This window comes from Armigeres subalbatus, chromosome 3 (genome assembly GCF_024139115.2).
Source record: "Armigeres subalbatus isolate Guangzhou_Male chromosome 3, GZ_Asu_2, whole genome shotgun sequence".
Classification (NCBI taxonomy): domain Eukaryota; kingdom Metazoa; phylum Arthropoda; class Insecta; order Diptera; family Culicidae; genus Armigeres; species Armigeres subalbatus.
Genome location: NC_085141.1, coordinates 327,586,396 through 327,607,695, shown reverse-complemented (window position 1 = coordinate 327,607,695; position 21,300 = coordinate 327,586,396). Strand labels below are relative to the sequence as shown.

The 21,300-nt window shown below is 44.8% G+C and overlaps 1 protein-coding gene across 7 annotated transcripts in view; it reads left to right on the top strand.

Annotated features, from left to right (window-relative positions):
• The window catches only part of LOC134225582 (huntingtin-interacting protein 1), a 94,350-nt gene that overhangs the window by 48,608 nt on the left and 24,442 nt on the right, over window positions 1–21,300 (top strand). For 3 of the 7 annotated variants that reach the window (XM_062705775.1, XM_062705776.1, XM_062705767.1), the window contains exons 2-6: window positions 18,609–19,030; window positions 19,169–19,230; window positions 19,299–20,042; window positions 20,134–20,243; window positions 20,693–20,731. In XM_062705775.1, coding sequence (XP_062561759.1) covers window positions 18,609–19,030; window positions 19,169–19,230; window positions 19,299–20,042; window positions 20,134–20,243; window positions 20,693–20,731 — 1,377 coding nt within the window. Of the gene's footprint in view, window positions 1–7,141; window positions 7,296–17,918; window positions 18,484–18,608; window positions 19,031–19,168; window positions 19,231–19,298; window positions 20,043–20,133; window positions 20,244–20,692; window positions 20,732–21,300 lie in introns of those variants that run through there. The other 4 variants (XM_062705769.1, XM_062705774.1, XM_062705773.1 and 1 more) reach the window with 3 other exon arrangements.

The following is a 21,300-nucleotide window of genomic DNA, read 5'->3' as shown; positions in this document are numbered from 1 at the left end:
CAAATCGGTTTTTGGAAGACACTCGGAGCATGGGACGGAATCGAGTGAGCGTGGTGGAGCTGTGTCGTTTTTTGAACTACCCTACTAATATTCTTCGTTTTTTTATAAATACGACACCAATACTACTACAGTATATGACAGTTTTTATTGTATCAATACTTTCAAAGCTTTGTTTTGGTACTCAACCCACCTTCACCTTAAGGAGGACAGGTGTGACTGCCATTCGATGATTCGACGCCCCACCAGCGATGACTGCCAGTGATGTCGCTGTTGTCTGCTGCGGATATAATCGCTACCGAACACCGACGGCCGACCTCCTTGAAATCTCGAACGAAAAACAGAGTGGTCGGTCATTAGCCCCGCCCTAACAGCGAATAAGGAAATGCGTAACCAAGATTTGCATCCCTGGCGTTTGCCAAAGGGGCGGCGCTTATGGTGTCACTTCATTAAAGAAATAAAGAAAGCTAGTATCTCGCGGAGGCGTCATTTTGTCATTGGTTCCATCGGCGTGGGTACGCCTCCGGCAATCTTGCCGCACCCGTGAAATTTGTTCGTATCGGTGACGTTTGCAGAAGTGAGTGGTCGGAAAGCAGCTCTCAAGTCAGGTTTGTCTCGCAGGATTAAGAAAAATAGTTTGGTTATATTGCTATTAGTGATTAAAAATGTGCATTATTGAATATAATTCGATTTATCTGGACCACCAGTTGTCAATCTAAGTCAATGTTTCTCCATATTTCAAAGCACAATCGCTTGACCATGACAGACAGTTCGATTGTAACGATGCCGTCGGTATACCACTATCCAGCTTTCCACGCTTGGTAATGGCGGCTTGTCGTTGTGTAAAAATCAATCAGTTACTGTACTTTTTACACTAGCCGGAGGAAAGCTCACTGGCGTTCCTGGGTGAGGGGAAGGAAAAAAGGCCTTTTCGCCAGTAAGTTTTCCTCCAGCTAGTATCAAGAAGTACAGTGACCGATTGATTTTTACACAACGACAAGCCGCCATTACCGAGCGTGGAAAGCTGGATAGGATACTATAGCGGAATCACAAGCGTGTCGTAGAAAAGCGCTGCAATAAATTCATTCGCATGGTGACTGAACAAAGTTTGGATGTTGTCCGTAATAAAAATTCTGCAGCAATCAACTGCAAACGACCACCAATACTGACGTCGTCGAATTTTCTTCAGTCACCGTACGAATAAATCCATTGAAGCGTCATCATGTCAGTCATCATCATGTCATCATACAAATAAATTTATTGCATCGTCTCATTCCGACACGAGCTTGAGATTCTGCTACCGATGATGGCAACTTTGTGCCGTCGCCAAGCGATTATGCTTTGCACTTTGAATTAAATTCATTCCGGAACCGATTTCATTCACTTGTCATAAGACGAGTTAATACAATCCCATTGAATTCCACCACTTAATTGTATCTTGACAGATACGTATTTCGACCTCAACAGTAAGACCGTCTTCAGTGTTTCGTACTTGACTCGACTCGAAAGTCAACAATTAAGTGGTGGAATTCAATGGGATTGTATTAACTCGTCTTATGACAAGTGAAGACATTCCACTAAAAAGCTCAAAATAATTTTCTTATCACCAATTTCATTTCCAATCACCCGTCGATGGCCGCTGCTCGGACCGACACCAAGCTACCGACGCCAAGCGATTATGTTTTGTTCTATGAAAAAATGTTTGTTCAGAATCAATTCTCACTTGTTAGTCTTCTCTACAATACGCATTTTGAAGCACATAACCGAAGACAGAATCACGCGAAAAAAAATCACTGGAGAATTTGCAAGTCACTAGCGGTTGCTCATCTCAACTTTACCTTCTTTTCAAATATAATGAAAAGAACCGATTTATTTTAAATTATGTGCCTCACTAACAGCAACCACTTGACCGCGCAACCGCCATCCGATGGTTCGCCACTACAGGCGCTGCCGATTGCCAGATCCGCCGACGATTACTTCCAATGCTGATTTTGTACACGGACGTGATTGACGCGCTTCTGCTGCCTTGACCGCCCGAAAAGCGAAAATTTTTCTGCTGCACAACCACCGCTGCGACAGCCGTTGGCGCTAGGGCCGCTTCTGACGCGCGTGCACGAAACACGGGATCTTTAAAAAAACGGGTAAAATGAAGCAGTGCCTCAAAAGGGCCATACCTTACATCAATCTGATGTTCGTGTTGGAAATGCATGAACAGGATTGATTAATTTTGATTTTTTTACCGTATTTGGTCAGAAATAACATTTTCAATAGTTTAACGTTGATAATCAATAGTATCGATGTGTTTGGCAACTTACTGGTTAGTTTCCGAATCGATTGATTAGAAAATCTTGAAAATCCATTGAAAGATAAAGACGCTATTCACGTTTGAAATCTCTTCTAATTACGTGGTCTCGAATTTACAAATTTCCGAGCCTGTATCCGAGCCTTTCACTTAGACGTAGTTTACGTCAAAATCTGCCTGTCAAGATATGCAGGGCATGTATTACTGCATTTCCGTACATGCAAGGTCATCAAAAACGTTCTCGAGTTCAGGTCGTCAGAACAGAACTACAATCATGAAGACAGGTAACGTGTGTTTCAAATCAATCAGGTTATCCTTATCAGCATATCAAATAAATATGGTATTGAAGACGACTGGAAATAGTTTTCATGTAGAGATTTCGGCTATCTCTATCTTATAAAACCATTAAACGATTAGCGTTTTTCTCTGCCCGACGTTTCGACCATTGAATGTAGTCTTTTTCAAGGGAAATAATGGGTCAATTTTTCAATGATCGAAAAGTCGGGCAAAGTAAAATGCTAATCGTTTAATGGTTTTACAAGACTGAAATAGTCGAAACCTTTACACATCACTCGCTTTCTGTAATGCAACGGCCGTTGCCAACTGTTGTTAGACACTCATCGTGTTGTCCCGAGTAGACGAAAATATCTCATTATTATCAAATCGTGATTCGATAGCCAAATGAGCTATTAGCATGATTAACAATATCAATAATTATCACTGAAATATTATGATATTGGTTTATGCTATTTGGAAGAAGTGTTCAAACCCACGAGCTGTTAGTTTGTTCTCATTCATAGTATATTTTGATTTTTCAGGAATTTGTAAACAAAAATCGTTTCATAGGTTCCCTAGAATACAAACGTTTTACTGCAGAACTTATTTCCTTATCTGATAGGAGAAAGCTTTTTTTGTCGGATGCATACCGTTCTCAGGATATGCCTAGACCTACACTTAACAGGAATTTGCTTTCCAATGGTTGTTCAGAAAATCTAATACTAAAAATACTAAATAGTATTTAGCCCCGATAATATTTGGCAAATGTTAGGAGCATCCTTCTAAGAAGCTTGGAAGCCTCCTTCCAAGAGGCTCGGAAGCCTCCTTCCAAGAGGCTCGGAAGCCTCCTTCCAAGAGGCTCGGAAGCCTCCTTCCAAGAGGCTCGGAGGCCTCCTTCCAACAGGCTCGGAAGCCTACTTCCAACAGACTCGGAAGCCTCCTTCCAAGAGGCTCGGAAGCTTCCTTCCAAGAGGCTCGGAAGCTTCCTTCCAAGAGGCTTGGAAACCTCCTTCCAAGAGGCTTGGAAACCTCCTTCCAAGAGGCTTGGAAACCTCCTTCCAAGAGGCTTGGAAGCCTCCTTCCAAGAGGCTTGGAAGCCTCCTTCCAAGAGGCTCGGAAGCCTCCTTCCAAGAGGCTCGGAAGCCTCCTTCCTAGAGGCTTGGAAGCCTCCTTCCTAGAGGCTCGGAAGCCTCCTTCCTAGAGGCTCGGAAGCCTCCTTCCAAGAGGCTCGGGAGCCTCCTTCCAACAGGCTCGAAGGCCTCCTTCCAAGAGGCTCGGAGGCCTCCTTCCAACAGGCTCGGAAGCTTACTTCCAACAGGCTGGAAGCCTCCTTCCAAGAGGGTCGGAAGCCTTCTTCCAAGAGGGTCGGAAGCCTCCTTCCAACAGACTCGGAAGCCTCCTTCCAAGAGGCTCGGAAGCTTCCTTCCAAGAGGCTCGGAAGCTTCCTTCCAAGAGGCTCGGAAGCTTCCTTCCAAGAGGCTCGGAAGCCTCCTTCCAAGAGGCTCGGAAGCCTCCTTCCAAGAGGCTCGGAAGCCTCCTTCCAAGAGGCTCGGAGGCCTCCTTCCAACAGGCTCGGAAGCCTACTTCCAACAGACTCGGAAGCCTCCTTCCAAGAGGCTCAGGCTTCCTTCCAAGAGGCTCAGGCTTCCTTCCAAGAGGCTTGGAAACCTCCTTCCAAGAGGCTTCCAAGAGGCTTGGAAACCTCCTTCCAAGAGGCTCGGAAGCCTCCTTCCAAGAGGCTTGGAAGCCTCTTTCCAAGAGGCTCAGCATTCTCCTTCCAAGAGGCTCGGAAGCCTCCTTTTAAGAGGCTCAGGCCTCCTTCCTAGAGGCTTGAAGCCTCCTTCCCTAGAGCTGGAAGCCTCCTTCCTAGAGCTCAGAAGCCTCCTTCCAAGAGGCTCAGGAGCCTCCTTCCAACAGGCTCAGGCCTCCTTCCAAGAGGCTCAGGCCTCCTTCCAACAGGCTCAGAAGCCTACTTCCAACAGACTCGGAAGCCTCCTTCCAAGAGGCTCCAAGCTTCCTTCCAAGAGGCTCAGGCTTCCTTCCAAGAGGCTTGGAAACCTCCTTCCAAGAGGCTTGGAAACCTCCTTCCAAGAGGTTCGAAAGCCTCCTTCCAAGAAGCTCGAAAGCCTCCTTCCAAGAGGCTCAGGAAGCCTCCTTCCAAGAGGCTCAGAAGCCTCCTTCCCTAGAGGCTTGGAAGCCTCCTTCCTAGAGGCTCGGAAGCCTCCTTCCTAGAGGCTCGGAAGCCTCCTTCCAAGAGGCCCGGGAGCCTCCTTCCAACAGGCTCGGAGGCCTCCTTCCAAGAGGCTCGGAGGCCTCCTTCCAACAGGCTCGGAAGCCTCCTTCCAACAGGCTGGAAGCCTCCTTCCAAGAGGGTCAGAAGACTTCTTTCAAGACGTTCAGAAGCCTCCTTCCAACAGACTCAGAAGCCTCCTTCCAAGAGGCTCAGGCTTCCTTCCAAGAGGCTCAGAAGCTTCCTTCCAAGAGGCTCGGAAGCTTCCTTCCAAGAGGCTTGGAAGCCTCCTTCCAAGAGGCTTGGAAGCCTCCTTCCAAGAGGCTTGGAAGCCTTCTTCCAAGAGGCTTGGAAGCCTCCTTCCAAGAGGCTCGGAAGCCTTCTTCCAAAATGCTCGGAAGCCTCCTTCCAAAAGGTTCGGAAGCCTCCTTCCAAAAGGTTCGGAAGCCTCCTTCCAAAAGGTTCGGAAGCCTCCTTCCAAGAGACTCGGGAGCCTCCTTCCAAGAGGCTCGGAAGCCTCCTTCCAAGAGGCTCAGAAGCCTCCTTCCAAGAGGCTTGGAAGCCTCCTTCCAAGAGGCTCGGAAGCCTTCTTCCAAAATGCTCGGAAGCCTCCTTCCAAAAGGCTCGGAAGCCTCCTTCCCAAAGGCTCGGAAGCCTCCTTCCAAGAGACTCGGGAGCCTCCTTCCAAGAGGCTCGGAAGCCTTCTTCCAAGAGGCTCGGAAGCCTCCTTCCAAGAGGCTCGGAAGCCTCCTTCCAAGAGGCTCGGAAGCCTCCTTCCAAGAGGCCCGGAAGCCTCCTTCGAAGAGGCTTGGAAGCCTCCTTCCAAAAGGCGTGCAAGCCTCCTTCCAAAAGGCTCGGAAGCCTCCTTCCTCCGTCCTTTCAAAATGCCAAGAACCCTCCTTTCGCGACGTTCGGACGCCTCGTTTCAAGAATAATTAAGACGTTCATGTCCCATACAAGGCGGTCGCTCGTACCGTACAAGGTTGATGACGGATTATTTTGGACGCAGTTTAACCATCACCAGATAGTGGTCAGCGTCGGCGTTAGCGCCACGATAGATTCCGAGGTCAACAATGTTGTAGAAGCGACAGAACACGGAACACGGACGAAGCTCAGCCGCCCCTAACATGGGAAACAGATGCTACCTTTGACGTATAAGCTTCCTTGGTGGACAGATACTCGATCAGATTTGCACCTCCCCTTCCAAATTACCTCAGGGTTTTTGCCCAATGTCCTCTGGAGATTCTTCCGCTTTCCCCCGCGAAACTCATCCGAATTTCTTCCGAATATGCTCGGGAAATTCTTCCGAAATTTTTCTGAACTTTCTCTAGGATTTTTTTCCGAAGCACCTCAAGAAAAACTTTTTAATTTCATCAGGAAATTCTTCCAAATATCCGTCTAAATTCTTCTGAAATTCCTCGGTAAATTCTTACGAGTTTCCTTGGAAAATTCTTTCGAATTTCCTCGGGATTTTTTTCGAATTTTCACAGGAAACTCTTGAATTCCAAGTGAAATTATTTCAAATTTACGTTGAGAAATTTTTTTGAATATCCTCAGGAAATTATATCTAATTTAATCGGAAATTTATTTCGAATTTCCTCGAAAGTTCTTCCTGAATTCCTCCTAGTTTGAAAGATTTCTCGTGGTAATTAAAAAAACATGGAAGTCCGAAAAAACTCACAATGGAAATTTGATAGATGAACTTTCCGGGGAAAGTCGAAAAAATTTCCCAAAGAAATCCGAATGAATTTTGACGAATTTTCCGTAGAATGTTCTGCTATCTGGATACCGTATTTATTTTATATTTTTTTTTTCAAAGCATGATGAAATATCTATAGATTCCTTCTTTTCTTTCAATTTAACTAAATTAATCCTCTTGTTTCTATAAATGCTTCAAGATTCACGGCATAACAATTTTCTTATGTGGACTCATATTTCTTCAAACCTGACCTGCAAACGTTGACAGATTTCAAATAGTTCTACTATTGCGTGGAGCCTAAGGTTCACATTTTCAGAATAATGTAAAGTTAGATTAAACCACACAAACCCTAGGGTGCCAAATACGTCGAGGAATAAAATCAACCGGCCAGGATGCCTAAACGGACTTCCGTCGTCCCACTACCCTATCGATTCCGATTAGGTCACCAAACAATCAATTCCATCGCTTCAGTCAACGCTTCGCACCACCAGCCCGTGTGAGATAGATATGCGGGCAGACATAAACAGTCACACGTCGCTCAGTTGTTATCGATCGCCGGTCTTGGGTTGGACGGTCGACACCGACTTAATCCTATTTGTGCACTCAGTAGCGTGTCGGTCCCTAGGCGGAACTTAAAGCTTTTTGCAACCCAAGCCTTTACTCAGTACACTGTGAACGTTGGCGAAGTCAATAACGGGAAGAAAGCGTTACGTGCTTCTAAATCGGAAAACGGAAGTTATACAAGTGATTCGACTGAAGCTGAAGTAATCTGCAAGTGCATTTAGTGAACAGTAAGAAATTTTCATGAAGAAACGATAGTCAGTGAACTGATGTGGGTAATTGTGAAATTTTCCCGTCGAAGAAAATACCGACGTTGACATTAATCATCGTTCGAAAATCACCATTCGGATTGTCAGTTCCTCGTCTCAGATAAGATAAGTGATTCCCTTCGTTCGATAACGGAATCGAACGTTGCGCATATTGTTGATACGTCACCTGTTTGGAAATCGGAATCCATGTCGATTGTCGAATCCATGAGTGACTCGAAGTCTATGCTTACTTGTGCATATGGATCATCATTGTGAATCACCCAAAACTAAGAAAACCACCAAAAACTGATTAGAGTTAAGGCTGGTCAATACCAGTCCATCTTCGACACACGATTTATTAGTCTCGAGGGTAAATCCTGTCTAACAGTTATCTACCAGATTAGATTAGCAGACATTCAAGGGTTTTCCATTTCCAGAAAAATCGAATTCTGTGATGGAAATAGCTAATTTTATTAAAAGTATCCAGAAAAACTTTCAAAATTATTTTTCAAAACAATTTGGGAGGTTTTTGTTTGTCTTCACTACAATATAATAGCAAGGAGTTGAGATTTTAATTAATCAACTACGAAAATAATATTCTACGTCTCATGTTGTATTGGGCAGGCATTTCGGACAGTTTTGTCCCTCGTAGAATACAAATTAAATCAATTGGTAATTCGTTTAGTATACTTAGATGACCTGTAAAATCGCCTGATTATGAACCGTCTCTGGCCCGTTTACATATTCGCTAGCGGACAATGCATTATCCGACAATACCGCAACTCATATGTAACCAGATTCAGTCACAATCAAGTTGCTGTAAACAGCTGTAAACCTTTTTAGTCTGACTTGTGCTGCTCGAGGATGGTGCACCGCAGCAATGCTTGGGATAAAATCAGGATTCCAGAGACGAATAAAAGAATCGAACTTTACTGATTATGGATCGACTGTACGTTTTAATCATATTTGTTGAATGGCTACTCACGAGACTGGCCCAGGAAACAAAAAGTTGTCTAATTCCACGGGGCACCCCCCAGGATTGTGTCTTTGGGTGAGAAAATCAATATCTGAAAATTTCAGCTCAATCGCTTGTTGCATAAGCTGGCGCATTTGATTTGAAGTTTGTTTGGGGATTTCAGCCAAAATGTATAGGAAAATACACCTCCGGCACTCATTCGATCTGGAAATTGGTTCTGATTGCTCGATTGACCTCAGAATTGCAAAAACGGCAGTTGGTATGCTACAGAACAATTTCACAGAACATTGTATGATGATGAAATAAACTTTAATATGGGTTTCGGCTGATGCGATTCGATCAAAAAACCCAAAAATACACAAATCAGCTCCTAATAATTCAGCCGAAAATTATATAAAAGTTCATTTAATCATCATGCAATGTTCTGTGAAATTGTTCTGTAGCATACCAACTGCCGTTTTTGCAATTCTGAGGTCAATCGAGCAATCAGAACTGAAATCCCCATACAAACTTCAAATCAAATGCGCCAGCTTATGCAACAAGCGATTGAGCTGAAATTTTCAGAGATTGATTTTCTCACCCAAAGACACAATTCTGGGGGGTGCCCCGTGGAATTCGACAACATTTTTTTCTCCCCATAGTAATCTGGGCCAGTCTACTACTCACTGTGTCAATATTTTTCCCCTTGAAAAAGACATGTTGAAACGTCGGATAAATAAATAAAAAACTAATGAAAAATTAGGACTGAGTAGTCATTTAATAAATATAAGAATCGTGAACTATATCAAATCTGGAACTCTCAACACCCGTCTGTTGAAAGAACTCTGCAAAGAAATGCATGCAGATCACGAGCTCACGGTGATTATCAAAAGGCAATGCGTTTTTTGATTGAGGGATGGAATTAAAATTTTCTTGAAAAGTTAGGAAAGGACAATTTGCAAGCCTTTGCGGCAATGTTGAAAAACTGGCGACGCAATGTTAATGTCGGAATTATTACAAAGTTTTATAAACTGTGCAGTTTGATTGGGGAATAATCAACTTAGATAAACTCACTGGAGCAATAGTTTAATCGATATTTTCTTGAGCTTATTCAAGAAGATGTTTCATTAGTTCGCAATTCGTTTTCCATTTCATTTGCTAGCCTTCCAGATGAAATTCGGTATAAAGTGGAATTAATTGAAAGGATTCAGAAATATCATTTGGATATGCGGAATCATCGTCTCGTGAATTCGGTAAAAAAATGAGTCAGTTTTGAGTGCATTATTCGAAGCGTATGCAGAGGCAGCAGAAATATGTCAAAGGGCTTGACCATTCCTACCCAGGCCATCTGCGAGTTGTGGTGCCGCAAGGATGTGGGGACCTCCTTAGCCATGCGATAAGATGCGCGGCTACAAAGCAAGACCATGCTGAGGGTGGCTGGGTTCGATTCTCGGTACCGACCTACACAATTTTCGTATTGAAAATTGTCTCGACTTCCCTGGGCATGAGAGTATCATCGTGTTAGCCTCATGATATACAAATGCAGAAATGGTAACATGGCTTAGAAACCTCGCAGTTATAACAGTGGAAGTGCTTAATGAACAGTAAGCTGCGAGGCGGCTCTGTCCCAGTGTGGGGATGTGATGCCAAGAAGAAGAAGAAAAAGAACCTTTGGACCACCTCACGCTCGTTTGTAAGAAGGTTTCCGTTTATGTCCTTACACATATCGGGCTGTGGCACGCGGCCTTTACGTGAGCGAATTAACTTCTCATAGAACTTTCGTGCGTTCACTTTCGTGAACTTCCGGAGGAATTCCCGGAGGAACTTCCTGAGGAAGAGAGAGACAAGCAGAGATCATCTTGCATACGTAATGGTTGTCGTAAGCCGTGAAGTGAATTTATTTTAGCAGGTAAATCGAGCCCAGCATGCAAACTTTGTTGATAAAGCAGACATTCTATCTACCACTGTACCCTATTCGAAAACCAAAATACTTGCCTTACTCAATACAAAAAATATGTTATTTTCACACGACTGTTTTCAAGTTAAACTATAAAGAAGTGTTAAGATTTGTAAATAATCTATTTTGGGCTTTCATTTGACTTGAAACAACTTAGACATGTTCCGCTCAAATATGGATCAATTCTCCTCGATATGGGAATCAAGTCTCCCGCAAGTTTTTAAAATGTCACATTTCTATCTTTTTAAAAAAATCGATATTTTGATAACTTTTACGAAAAAATAATCGCTTCCAATGATGTTTTTGAATAACTAATATAATTTTTTATCAAGTCCACTTAAAACCGTTTAAACTTATGCATGTTAGATTACGAAATATTCGAAACAAAAAGTGGAGATCATGATTTGAAAAATGTATTGGAGGTAACCACTTTCCCTTCGATGGGACTTGAACCCACAAACCCACTCCCATCGAATACATTTTTCAAATCATTAGCTTCCACTTAATGTACATATTCACATATGAGTTTTCAGAACATTGTAAAAAAAAAGTTGGATTTTCCAAAATTCAGTTCCTTTATGCCTCAAATCAACGGTGAGAGGTACTGAGAAGCGAAAATTTTAGTTTTACAATAGTTCAGTATTTAGAGCTTGATTCTAATTTGGAAAATAGTAGGTCCACGAAGGTCCAGCTATAGCAGCTAACGCACGAACACGGATTTCCGAATAAACTGACACGGTTGATCAAGGCGACGATGGATCGAGTGTGTAGTTCAAGTTTCAGGGGCATTCTCGGGTCCCTTCGAAACGCGCAGAGGGTTACGGCAAGGTGATGGTCTTTCGTGTCTGCTATTCAACATCGCTTTGGAGGGCAGGGATTGACACGAGAGGTACGATTTTCACGAAGTCCGTCCAGTTATTTGGTTTCACCAACGACATTGATATTATGGCACGTACATAACTTTGGGGTCTCCAGTAGCCTTGCGAGCAAAGGCGTAGGATTGTCAATCCAGAGTTGGCGAGTTCGATTCTCGGTCCGGTCTATGATGTTTTCGGGTTGGAAACATTCTCGACACCCTGGATATAGTGTATCCATTGTGCTTGCCACACAAGATACATACTTATGCAATGGCGGGCATAGAAAAGCTTTCAATTAATAACTGAGGAAATGCTAATAGAATACTAAGTTGAAAAGCAGGCCAAGTTCAAGTTGGAATTTAGTCATTGAAGAAGAAGATGAAGACATAACTTTGAGAGGATGAAGGAAGCCTACATCAAACTGAAGAGGGAAGCTAAGCGGATCGGACTAGTCATCAACACGTCGAAGACGAAGTTCATGGTAGGAAGAGGTTCAAGAGAAGACAATGTGAGCCACCCTCCGCGAGTTTGCATCGGTGGGGACGAAATTGAGGTGGTAGAAGAATTTGTGTACTTGGGCTCACTGGTGACTGCCGAAATTGACTCCAACAGAGAAATTCGAAGACGCATAGCGACGTACGTATGTACTTTAGACTCCACAAGACGCTCTGATCGAATAGAGTTCGCCGCCGTACCAAACTGACAATCTACAAAACGCTCATTAGACCGGTAGTCCTCTACGGACACAAAACCTGGACGATGCTCGTGGAGGACCAACGCGCACTTGGAGTTTTCGGAAGGAAAGTACTGCGTACCATCTATGGTGGGGTGCAGATGGCAGACGGTAGGTGGAGGAGACGAATGAACCACGAGTTGCATAAGCTGCTGGGAGAACCATCCATCGTTCACACCGCGAAAATCGGTCGACTGCGGTGGGCCAGAATGTTGCACAGTAACCCGGTGAAAATGGTTCTCGACAACGATCCGACGGGCACAAGAAAGCAAGGTGCGCACGGCAAATGCTGGGTAAAGCGTACCATTGGTCCTTCGCGTACCTGAAGGAATAAAATAGACCCCATCTCGCGGTCCTTAGCCTCTTACCCAGCAACTCCTATCCCTACCTCCCCGCGGTGCTGGCCGGGATACGAGCAACCTTAGGGAAGATCGGGTAACCAACCCCGGTGGGAACTATGGTCGTATGCTGACAGGGAAGGGGGGTTTGCTCCTCTCCGGAGGTGCAAATCTTATTAAGCGTCTGTTCTCCATGTCAGGATCGGCTCACAACAGCGTCTGTTCTCCATGTTAGGGGCGGCTGATCATCGTCCGAGTGCCAGCGAGGGACTCTAAGTGAAACTGTGCACCATGGTCCACCGGAAATAAGGAGGAATGGTCCTCCGGAAATTTAGGGGGTTTGGTGTCAGGCCCTGCAAGCCAGCCAAAAAAAAAACTCACGCAACGAATAATCAACAAGAGAGTACGGACCGGAACCATCGGCGAAGACCACTGCGACGAAAAGGGACTAGCGATTGGAAACTCGGCTCGTGGAACTGCAAATCTCTCAACTTCATCGGAAGCACACGCATACTCGCCGATGTGCTCAAGGACCGTGGATTCGGCATCGTAGCGCTGCAAGAGGTTTGTTGGAAGAGATCAATGGTGCGAATGTTTAGAGGTAATCATACCATCTACCAGAGCTGCGGCAACACACACGAGCTGGGAACAGCTTTCATAGTGATGGGCGACATGCAAAGGCGTGTGATCGGGTGGTGGCCGATCAACGAGAGAATGTGCAGGTTGAGGATCAAAGGCCGGTTCTTCAACGTCAGCATAATCAACGTCCATAGCCCACACTCCGGAAGCACTGATGATGATAAGGACGCATTCTACGCGTAGCTGGAACGTGAGTACGATAGCTGCCCAAGCCTCGACGTCAAAATCATCATAGGAGATTTGAACGCTCAGGTTGGCCAAGAGGAGGAGTAGACCGACTATTGGGAAGTTCAGCGCTCACCGGCTGACGAACGAAAACGGCCTACGACTAATTGATTTCGCCGCCTCCAAGAATATGGCCATTCGCAGCACCTACTTCCAACACAGCCTCCCGTATCGGTACACCTGGAGATCATCACTGCAGACAGAATCACAAATCGACCACGTTCTGATTGATGGACGGCACTTCTCCGACATAATCGACGTCAGGACATATCGTGGCGCTAACATCGACTCTGACCACTATCTGGTGATAGTTAAACTGCGCCCAAAACTATTTGTCATCAACAATGTTCGGTACCGACGTCCGCCGCGGTACGACCTAGAGCGACTGAAGCAACCTGATGTCGCCACTGCATACGCGCAGCATCTCGAGGCAGCGTTGCCGGAAGAGGGTGAGCTCGATGGGACCCCTCTTGAGGACTGCTGGAATAAGTTAAAGCAGCCATTAACGACGCAGCGGAGAACAACGTCGGGTATATGGGACGAAGTCGACGGAACGATTGGTTCGACGAAGAGTGCAGACAGATTCTGGAGGAGAAGGACGCAGCGCGGGCGGTCGCGCTGCAGCAAGGTACCCGGCAGAACGTGGAACGTTATAGACGGAAGCGGAGACAGCAGACCCGCCTTTTCCAGGAGAAGAAACGCCGCCTGGAAGAAGCGGAGTGCGAGGAGATCGAACAGCTGTGCCGTTCTCAAAAAACACGCAAGTTCTACCAGAAGCTCAACGCATCCCGCAAAGGCTTCGTCTTCTTCTTCTTCTTATTGGCATTACATCCCCACACTGGGACAGAGCCGCCTCGCAGCTTAGTGTTCGTTAAGCACTTCCACAGTTATTAACTGCGAGGTTTCTAAGCCAAGTTACCATTTTTGCATTCGTATATCATGAGGCTTACACGATGATACTTTTATGCCCAGAGAAGTCGAGACAATTTCCAATCCGAAAATTGCCTAGACCGGCACCGGGAATCGAACCCAGCCACCCTCAGCATGGTCTTGCTTTATAGTCGTGCGTCTTACCGCACGGCTAAGGAGGGCCCCTAAGGCTTCGTGCCGCGAGCCGAAATGTGCCGGGATAAGGATGGGAGCGTCTTGACGGACGAACGTGTGGTGATCGAAAGGTAGAAGCAGCACTACGAGGAACATTTGAATGGCGCTGAGAGTACAGGTAGTGAAAGTCAAGGCAGCGGAGGAGATGACTACGTCAGTTCAGCGGACAATAGAAGCCAACCAGCCCCCACCTTGAGGGAAGTTAAGGATGTCATCCAACAGCTAAAGATCAATAAAGCAGCTGGTAAGGATGGTATCGGAGCTAAGCTCATCAAGATGGGCCCGGAAAAGCTAGCCACTTGCCTGCACAATTTGATAATCAGAATCTGGGAAACTGGACAGCTACCGGAGGAGTGGAAGGAAGGGGCTATATGCCCCACCTACAAGAAAGGCGACAAGCTGGAGTGTGAGAACTTTCGAGCGATCACCATCCTTAATGCCGCCTACAAAGTGATATCCCAGATCATCTTCCGTCGTCTGTCACCATTAGTGAATGAGTTCGTGGGAAGTTATCAAGCCGGCTTCGTTGACGGCTGCTCGACAACGGACCAGATCACAACGCATCATCTGTTCGTTGATTTCAAGGCGGCATACGACAGTATAGACCGCGTAGAGCTATGGAAAATTATGGACGAAGGCGCATCATCTGTGGAAGTCGGGCCTACTACGGGCTCCAGAAGAAACTGCGGTCGAAAAAGATTCGCCACCGCACCAAATGTGTCATGTACAAGACGTTAATAAGACCGGTAGTCCTCTACGCACATGAAACATGGACAATGCTCGAGGAGGACTTGCAAGCACTCGGAGTATTCGAGAGACGGGTGCTTAGGACCATCTTTGGTGGTGTGCAAGAAGACGGTGTGTGGCGGCGAAGAATGAACCATGAGCTCGCCCAACTCTACGGCGAACCCAGTATCCAGAAGGTAGCTAAAGCCGGATGGGTACGATGGGCAGGGCATGTTGCAAGAATGCCGGACAGCAACCCTGCAAAGATGGTGTTCGCTTCCGATCCGGCAGGTACGAGACGGCGTGGAGCGCAGCGAGCGAGATGGGCAGACCAGGTGCAGAACGACTTGGCGAGCGTGGGGCGTATCCGAGGATGGAGAGATGCGGCCTCGAACCGTGCATTGTGGCGTCAAATTGTTGATTCAGTGTTATCTGTTTAGATGTAGACTAAATAAATAAAAATGAAAGAAGGCGAGGTGCGCAGCGGGCAAGGTGGATCGATCAGATGGAAGATGACTTGCGGACCCTCCGTAGACTGCGTGGTTGGCGACGTGTAGCCATGGACCGAGCCGAATGGAGAAGACTCTTATGTATATACCGCACAGGCCACTTCGGCCTTAGTCTGAACAAATAATAATAATAGCTTCAGGCTCCACTTTGATGTGATTGCGACTTCACCCGCTGACCCACGTGTGCCAACATGCGATTGTTGACGATATAACCACCTTCGTCTTATGTTGAGCAAGCTCAAGGTCTCTAGCGCTCATTCAGTCCACCACCGTGCTGATCGAGTGTGCTGGGGTCAGTTCTACCTCCGGAATATACTCCCCATGGAGCTTCAAGGATACGTCACTATACGTCACCATACGTCATGACACCAGGAGGGAGCTTGAATCCCCAGAACCCCGTCGTTCAAAAGATTCCATAATACGGTACCGTTGGAACGCTTCTCTGACCGGCATCTGTCTCGTATATTAGTACACAGTTCTGGAAATAGCTTTCCAAGATCCTGTACAGGCCGGCGGGAAGGCAGAGCCGGCGTAACGAGAGCACGATGGCATCCCCGCTTGCGCTGTTCTTTACCACTGAGTTGGAAGCGTCCAACGTGGACTTGCCCTTACGAAATCCAAACTGATTACTTGACAGGCCGTGCGTACCCTTTGAATACGGGGTCAACCTGTTGAAGATGATCCTCTTCATCTTCAACAACTTACCCGTCGTGTCAATCAGGCAAAATTTCTTCAGAAACTCCAAAAAATATCCTGTGGAAGTTTCGATGAACTTCCCGTGGAAGTTTCAGGAAACCTCTGCTTGATCAGTGCAGTAACTGATGAAGTAAGTAGGTTAGGGTGGCTCAAATTAGTATGGAAAAAACTTCTTCCAATTTTTTTGATGGGCCCTCTTATTCGGTTCTATTTGATGCCCTGATGCTCTAGACAAAATTTCAGCCAAATCGGTCAACGTTTGGGCGGTGCTAAACTTGTTGGAAGTTTATATGCAAAAATGTATGCAGAAACATCCAAAAACAGTGATTTGCAGCTTGACGGCAAAATTTACGATGAAGAATTATGATATGAATCATGAAGAATTTAATACAGAATGTTATGCTGAAAACCGCGAAAAGATTAGTGTTTGCCCGGCGAAGTTATAAGCATTTCTCTGAAGTGGGGTTTGAGCAAATTTCGTTTCTTTTACCTTTGAAAAGAAATAAATTCACCCCTACAACACTCCAGTAAAATGCTAATATCTTTGCCTAATGAACTCTAATCTTCTCGCGGTTTTCAGCATAACATTCTGTATTTAATTCTCTAAAAACTGAATGAGTATCATAGCTCTTCATCGTAAATTGTGTCGTCTAACTGCAAATCACTGTTTTTGGATGTTTCTGCATACATTTTTACATATAAACTTTTAACGAGTTTAGCACCGGCCAAACGTTGACCGATTTGGCTAAAATTTTGTCCAGGTCATCAGGGCACGAAATAGAACCGAATAAGAGGGCGGCCCATCAAGAAATTTGAAAAAGTGTTTTTTGAGCCACCCTAAAGTAGGTATGTAGAAGTAGATGTCAGACAATAATGAATATTAACTCTTATCCGATTTGCATGTGTACAAACAATACATGGGGAAGATTTGGTTCTGCAACGTCTGTATGTAACCTTAATCTGGTGACAGATTAGTTCTAGTCCTTTTGGTTGGACTCAGGAGCAGCTAACCGCAATCACGAATTTGAACCTGGTCGGAGTCCTCGTCGTAGTCAGTGGAAACTACTTCTGAACTGTTAAAAAAGTTCATTCGACGAGGACCGAATCCATTCGTGACGTCATGCTGCAGAATCTAATTGAGAGTGTTGGACAATGTTGGCTCATCAGTATCCTCTAAGTTGCGGAGGAAGTCCTTCGTAGCTTAGTTGGGAAGGCACCTGACTAGGATACTGTGAGGTCGTGGGTTTAAACGCAAATGAAGGAAAATGATTACCTGTAATACATTTTGCAAACAAAATCATTGACATACTGTGCATACAAACATCGAGTTGTCGATCATTGTACAATGTGGTGCATTCTCCACAATGTCCGTTAACATTTGTATCACAGAAGATGTAGGAAGCCTACATCAAACCAGAAAGAGAAGCTACGTGGATCGGACTAGTCGTCAACGTGTCGAAGACGAAGTACATGACAGGAAGTGACCCAAGAGAAAACAATGTTTGCGATTACTTGAAATAGCATCAGATTCGCAAACAAAACGAGCGTCATTGTGGTAAATCCATGCCAGAGATGGATCGGGAAACTTACTTACTTAAGTCATTCAAGGACACTCAATCAGGCAAACAGGCCAACGGGTAGCGACATAATAAAGAAGAAACTTATATATGAGATTAGAAATTCTTCTATGTTAGAACAAATTCAAGAAATCGTATATTATGTAACATTCATATGTGTTGGAGAAAATTCATATCACCACTCGACAATTTCAATCAGTTCACTGAAGCTAGCAGTCAGTATATCTTATCTGTCAATTTGATATCGAATTATCTTCGTTTATCATAATTTTATTCCGTTTCATTTCAGATTGCATTAAATTGACAACAAAACATAACCTAAAGAAGTCTACAGGACGCACGCATTTCAACCAAAAGCCATATCCCAATAGATCTACAAACCTCGAGTTTAACTAAACATTTTTAAGATCATTTCAACTTTTGCCATCATCAACTTCCAATTCAAAAGGGAAGCACTGCAAAAAATATGAAACTAAAACAATCGTATTAGAAAGTACCGCATGGAACTGCACACGATTAGGATCACAAACAAGAATAGCAATTGTGCAAGAAACACATCGAATAGTTGAGTGAACATTAAAAAGGATAATTAACGGCTTTTACTTTCCATTTTTTTTCTAACCATCGCCGTTTTTGGCTGACTGCTAATCACAGCAATTGATACGAAATGATTGATAGTGATTGTAGTTGAAACGGAACTGATTCCTACTGAATGACCAATCGAGGCCATATCGAATTTTAATTCAAGTTTAAGTGAAAAGTGATTTTTTATACAAGGAATATAGAAGATAATTGTAAATATATTTTAAAACGATTACAAAATGTCGCTGACCGATAAAGAGTATTATAATCTGGTGAGTAACGCATGAATTGGGTGCTGCTTGGGGTACTAACAATCACATTTGCACTAAAACACCGCATTATCATCGAACAAATATCGCAAGCTAATTTTTAAAACCTTCTTACACCGTCCTCTCAGACCATGAGCATCTCCAAGGCGCTGAGCGTCCAGGAGATTCCCATCAAGGTCAAGCACGTCCGGGCGGCCATCATCGGGACGTTCCACAGCAAGGGAGGGCACGCCTTCTGGGCCATCGCCGTGCGGCAACCGATTCAGGACAATCGGATCGTGGCGTGGAAGTTCTGCCACCTGTTGCACAAGATTTTGCGCGAAGGGCATCCGCACTGCTGCCAGCACTCGATGCGCCACCGAGCCATGCTGACCGAAGCCGGCAAGCTGTGGGGCCACCTGAACGATGGCTACGGGATATGCATCAAACACTACACCAAACTGTTGGTGACGAAGCTGGAGTTTCACGATCGGAACGTGCAGATACCGGGCAGCCTGGCGCTGAAGCCGGGAGAACTCGAACGAATAGGAGACGGTGATATAAATTTCTAGTGAGTATTTTGGGTTTAAGGAGTTTACATAATATCTAGCATTATGGATAAGGATCTATGTATAAAGTGCTTCGTTGGGCACTTGGTTATGCGTTAATTACGGAAGTAAACTAAGATTTAATATTATTCCTTTGACAGCTTTCAATTGGCAGTGGAAATCTTTGACTATTTAGATGACATCATTGCTCTACAAGCTACCAGTAAGAGAACCTTTTCGCTCTATTCGTATCAGGAACTGCTTTTAATGTTATTCAAACTTTTTTTTCAGTTTTCAACTCCATCACTACATTCTGTGTCAGCTCGATGACTTCGGCAGGGCAATGCCGACTCGCCCCTCTCATTCCCTGTATTCAAGACTCCAACCCGCTCTATGATTTCCTCGTCCGGATAATGTTCAAATTACACGCTAACCTCCCTTCGGACCTACTCACAGGCCACCGCGAACGCTTCCGGACCATCTTCCATCAGCTTAAATCCTTTTACAACCAGTCCCGCAACCTTCAGTACTTTGTAAACCTGATCACCGTGCCCAAACTCCCTGATAGACCACCCAACTTCGAGCAGCAGAGTGACCTTGGAAACTACCAGGCGCCAGTTGTCGTCATGCCCGATTCGGACCCCATGGATAACGATACCGAATCCATCGCCTCGGAAAGCCTCATCGATACCACCGAAGCTGCACCGCCAATTCCCGAGCTTCCGCAACACCACCACCACAACAATGTCCAGCAGGCAACGCCACAGTCCGCCGCCCCCAGCTACCAGGTGCTGGAGTTGGAGCGACTGCTCAAGGAACGGGACGAACTGATCCGACACCTGCAGACGGAGATCGAACGGCTTACCAACTATGTGAAGTCGCTGACGATCGAACAGCGGGACGTGCAGCACCGGCTCGAGGATCAAATCGCCCAGCTGAACTCGCACCTGACGGACACCCGGGCCGAAGTGTCCAACCTGCGGATCCAGAAGGAAGAATTGGAGCTGCGGGCTCAATCAGCACCCACCTTGGAACGTGAGTACATTTTTAATCTAAGCAGAATATAAACGATTATAATTTTATTTCTTTATATAAAAGTCATATTTTTTTTTTTCATCCCGAACAGAAAAAGCCCAAGCTGAGGAAGAACGGGCCAAAGCGAGCGAGGAAAAGTTTCAGAAAATCAAATCCATGTACACCCAGATTCGGGACGAACACGTCAAGCTGCTTCGACAGGTGAGTTCGTTCCATGTTTTGATAATCAAAATCGAAAGTATTCAGTGTGGAATTATGATTCACGATCATCAGTTGAGGTTTATGTTTGAATTTTTAAAATTCCACTTTTCCACATCAATCACCTTTTCGACGGGGTTTGTTTTTTTACAAATATTGTTCTTCTAGTAGACACGCCTCATCAGGCGCAAAAAATACGATCTTAATCGCTTTTTCCACAAACGGGATGTAATCTATAAAAACGCGATCACTTTTACTTTTTCATCCACTCTAACTATCCATCATAAATAACTTCGATGTATGTATTTTTATGCTCGAATAATCTCGGCGCGTACATCGTCTTCGTTGGGATCGGCACCGTCGTCGGGTGAACGTAACCGGATACACCGATAATGGACGACGATATGCGAAACAATATCGAAATCGTCCAACCGAAAAACCGCTCGCCTCAGACCAAGTTTTATGAATACAAAATCAACTGCTACAGACAGGTGAATGGTTTGTGGAATAAACTGTAGACCACCGCTAGCGCCAGTGTGAAGTTAACAACACTTTGATAGACGTTGTACGTAGAAGCTAGGCAATAGATGATTAATTGTCCTATTGTTCGTTTTCAATGCTCCTCCTATTAGTCTATATAAATAAAAATATGTTTGGAACGTCACCGTTTAGCCATCGATTAGCCGACAACTTACTAGGTTTTTTAAACACAAAAGGTCAATCAAGTGTAAATCCTAGAGTGTGGAGCTGAAATGGCAAAAATCATTTCAGGTTTCAACTTGTACTTAACCGAGCAATTCAATTCTTAACTCTGTGATAGCTGGCCAGAACTGCATTCGCCAATGTATAATTTCGTTACGCCACTACAAGAGATCGAGTATGCCTCTGCATCTCCACGATTGTCTCAGGAAAGCAAATGTGTTAGTGAAAGGGAATATATCATCTGGACTCACCACGTCGAACGATCTTAATGATGCCAATAAACTAATGAGAATTAGAATTTCATATCTTAAAGTAATAAAATTAAATTTTGTTTGGATAAATATAGAACTTTGCCCTC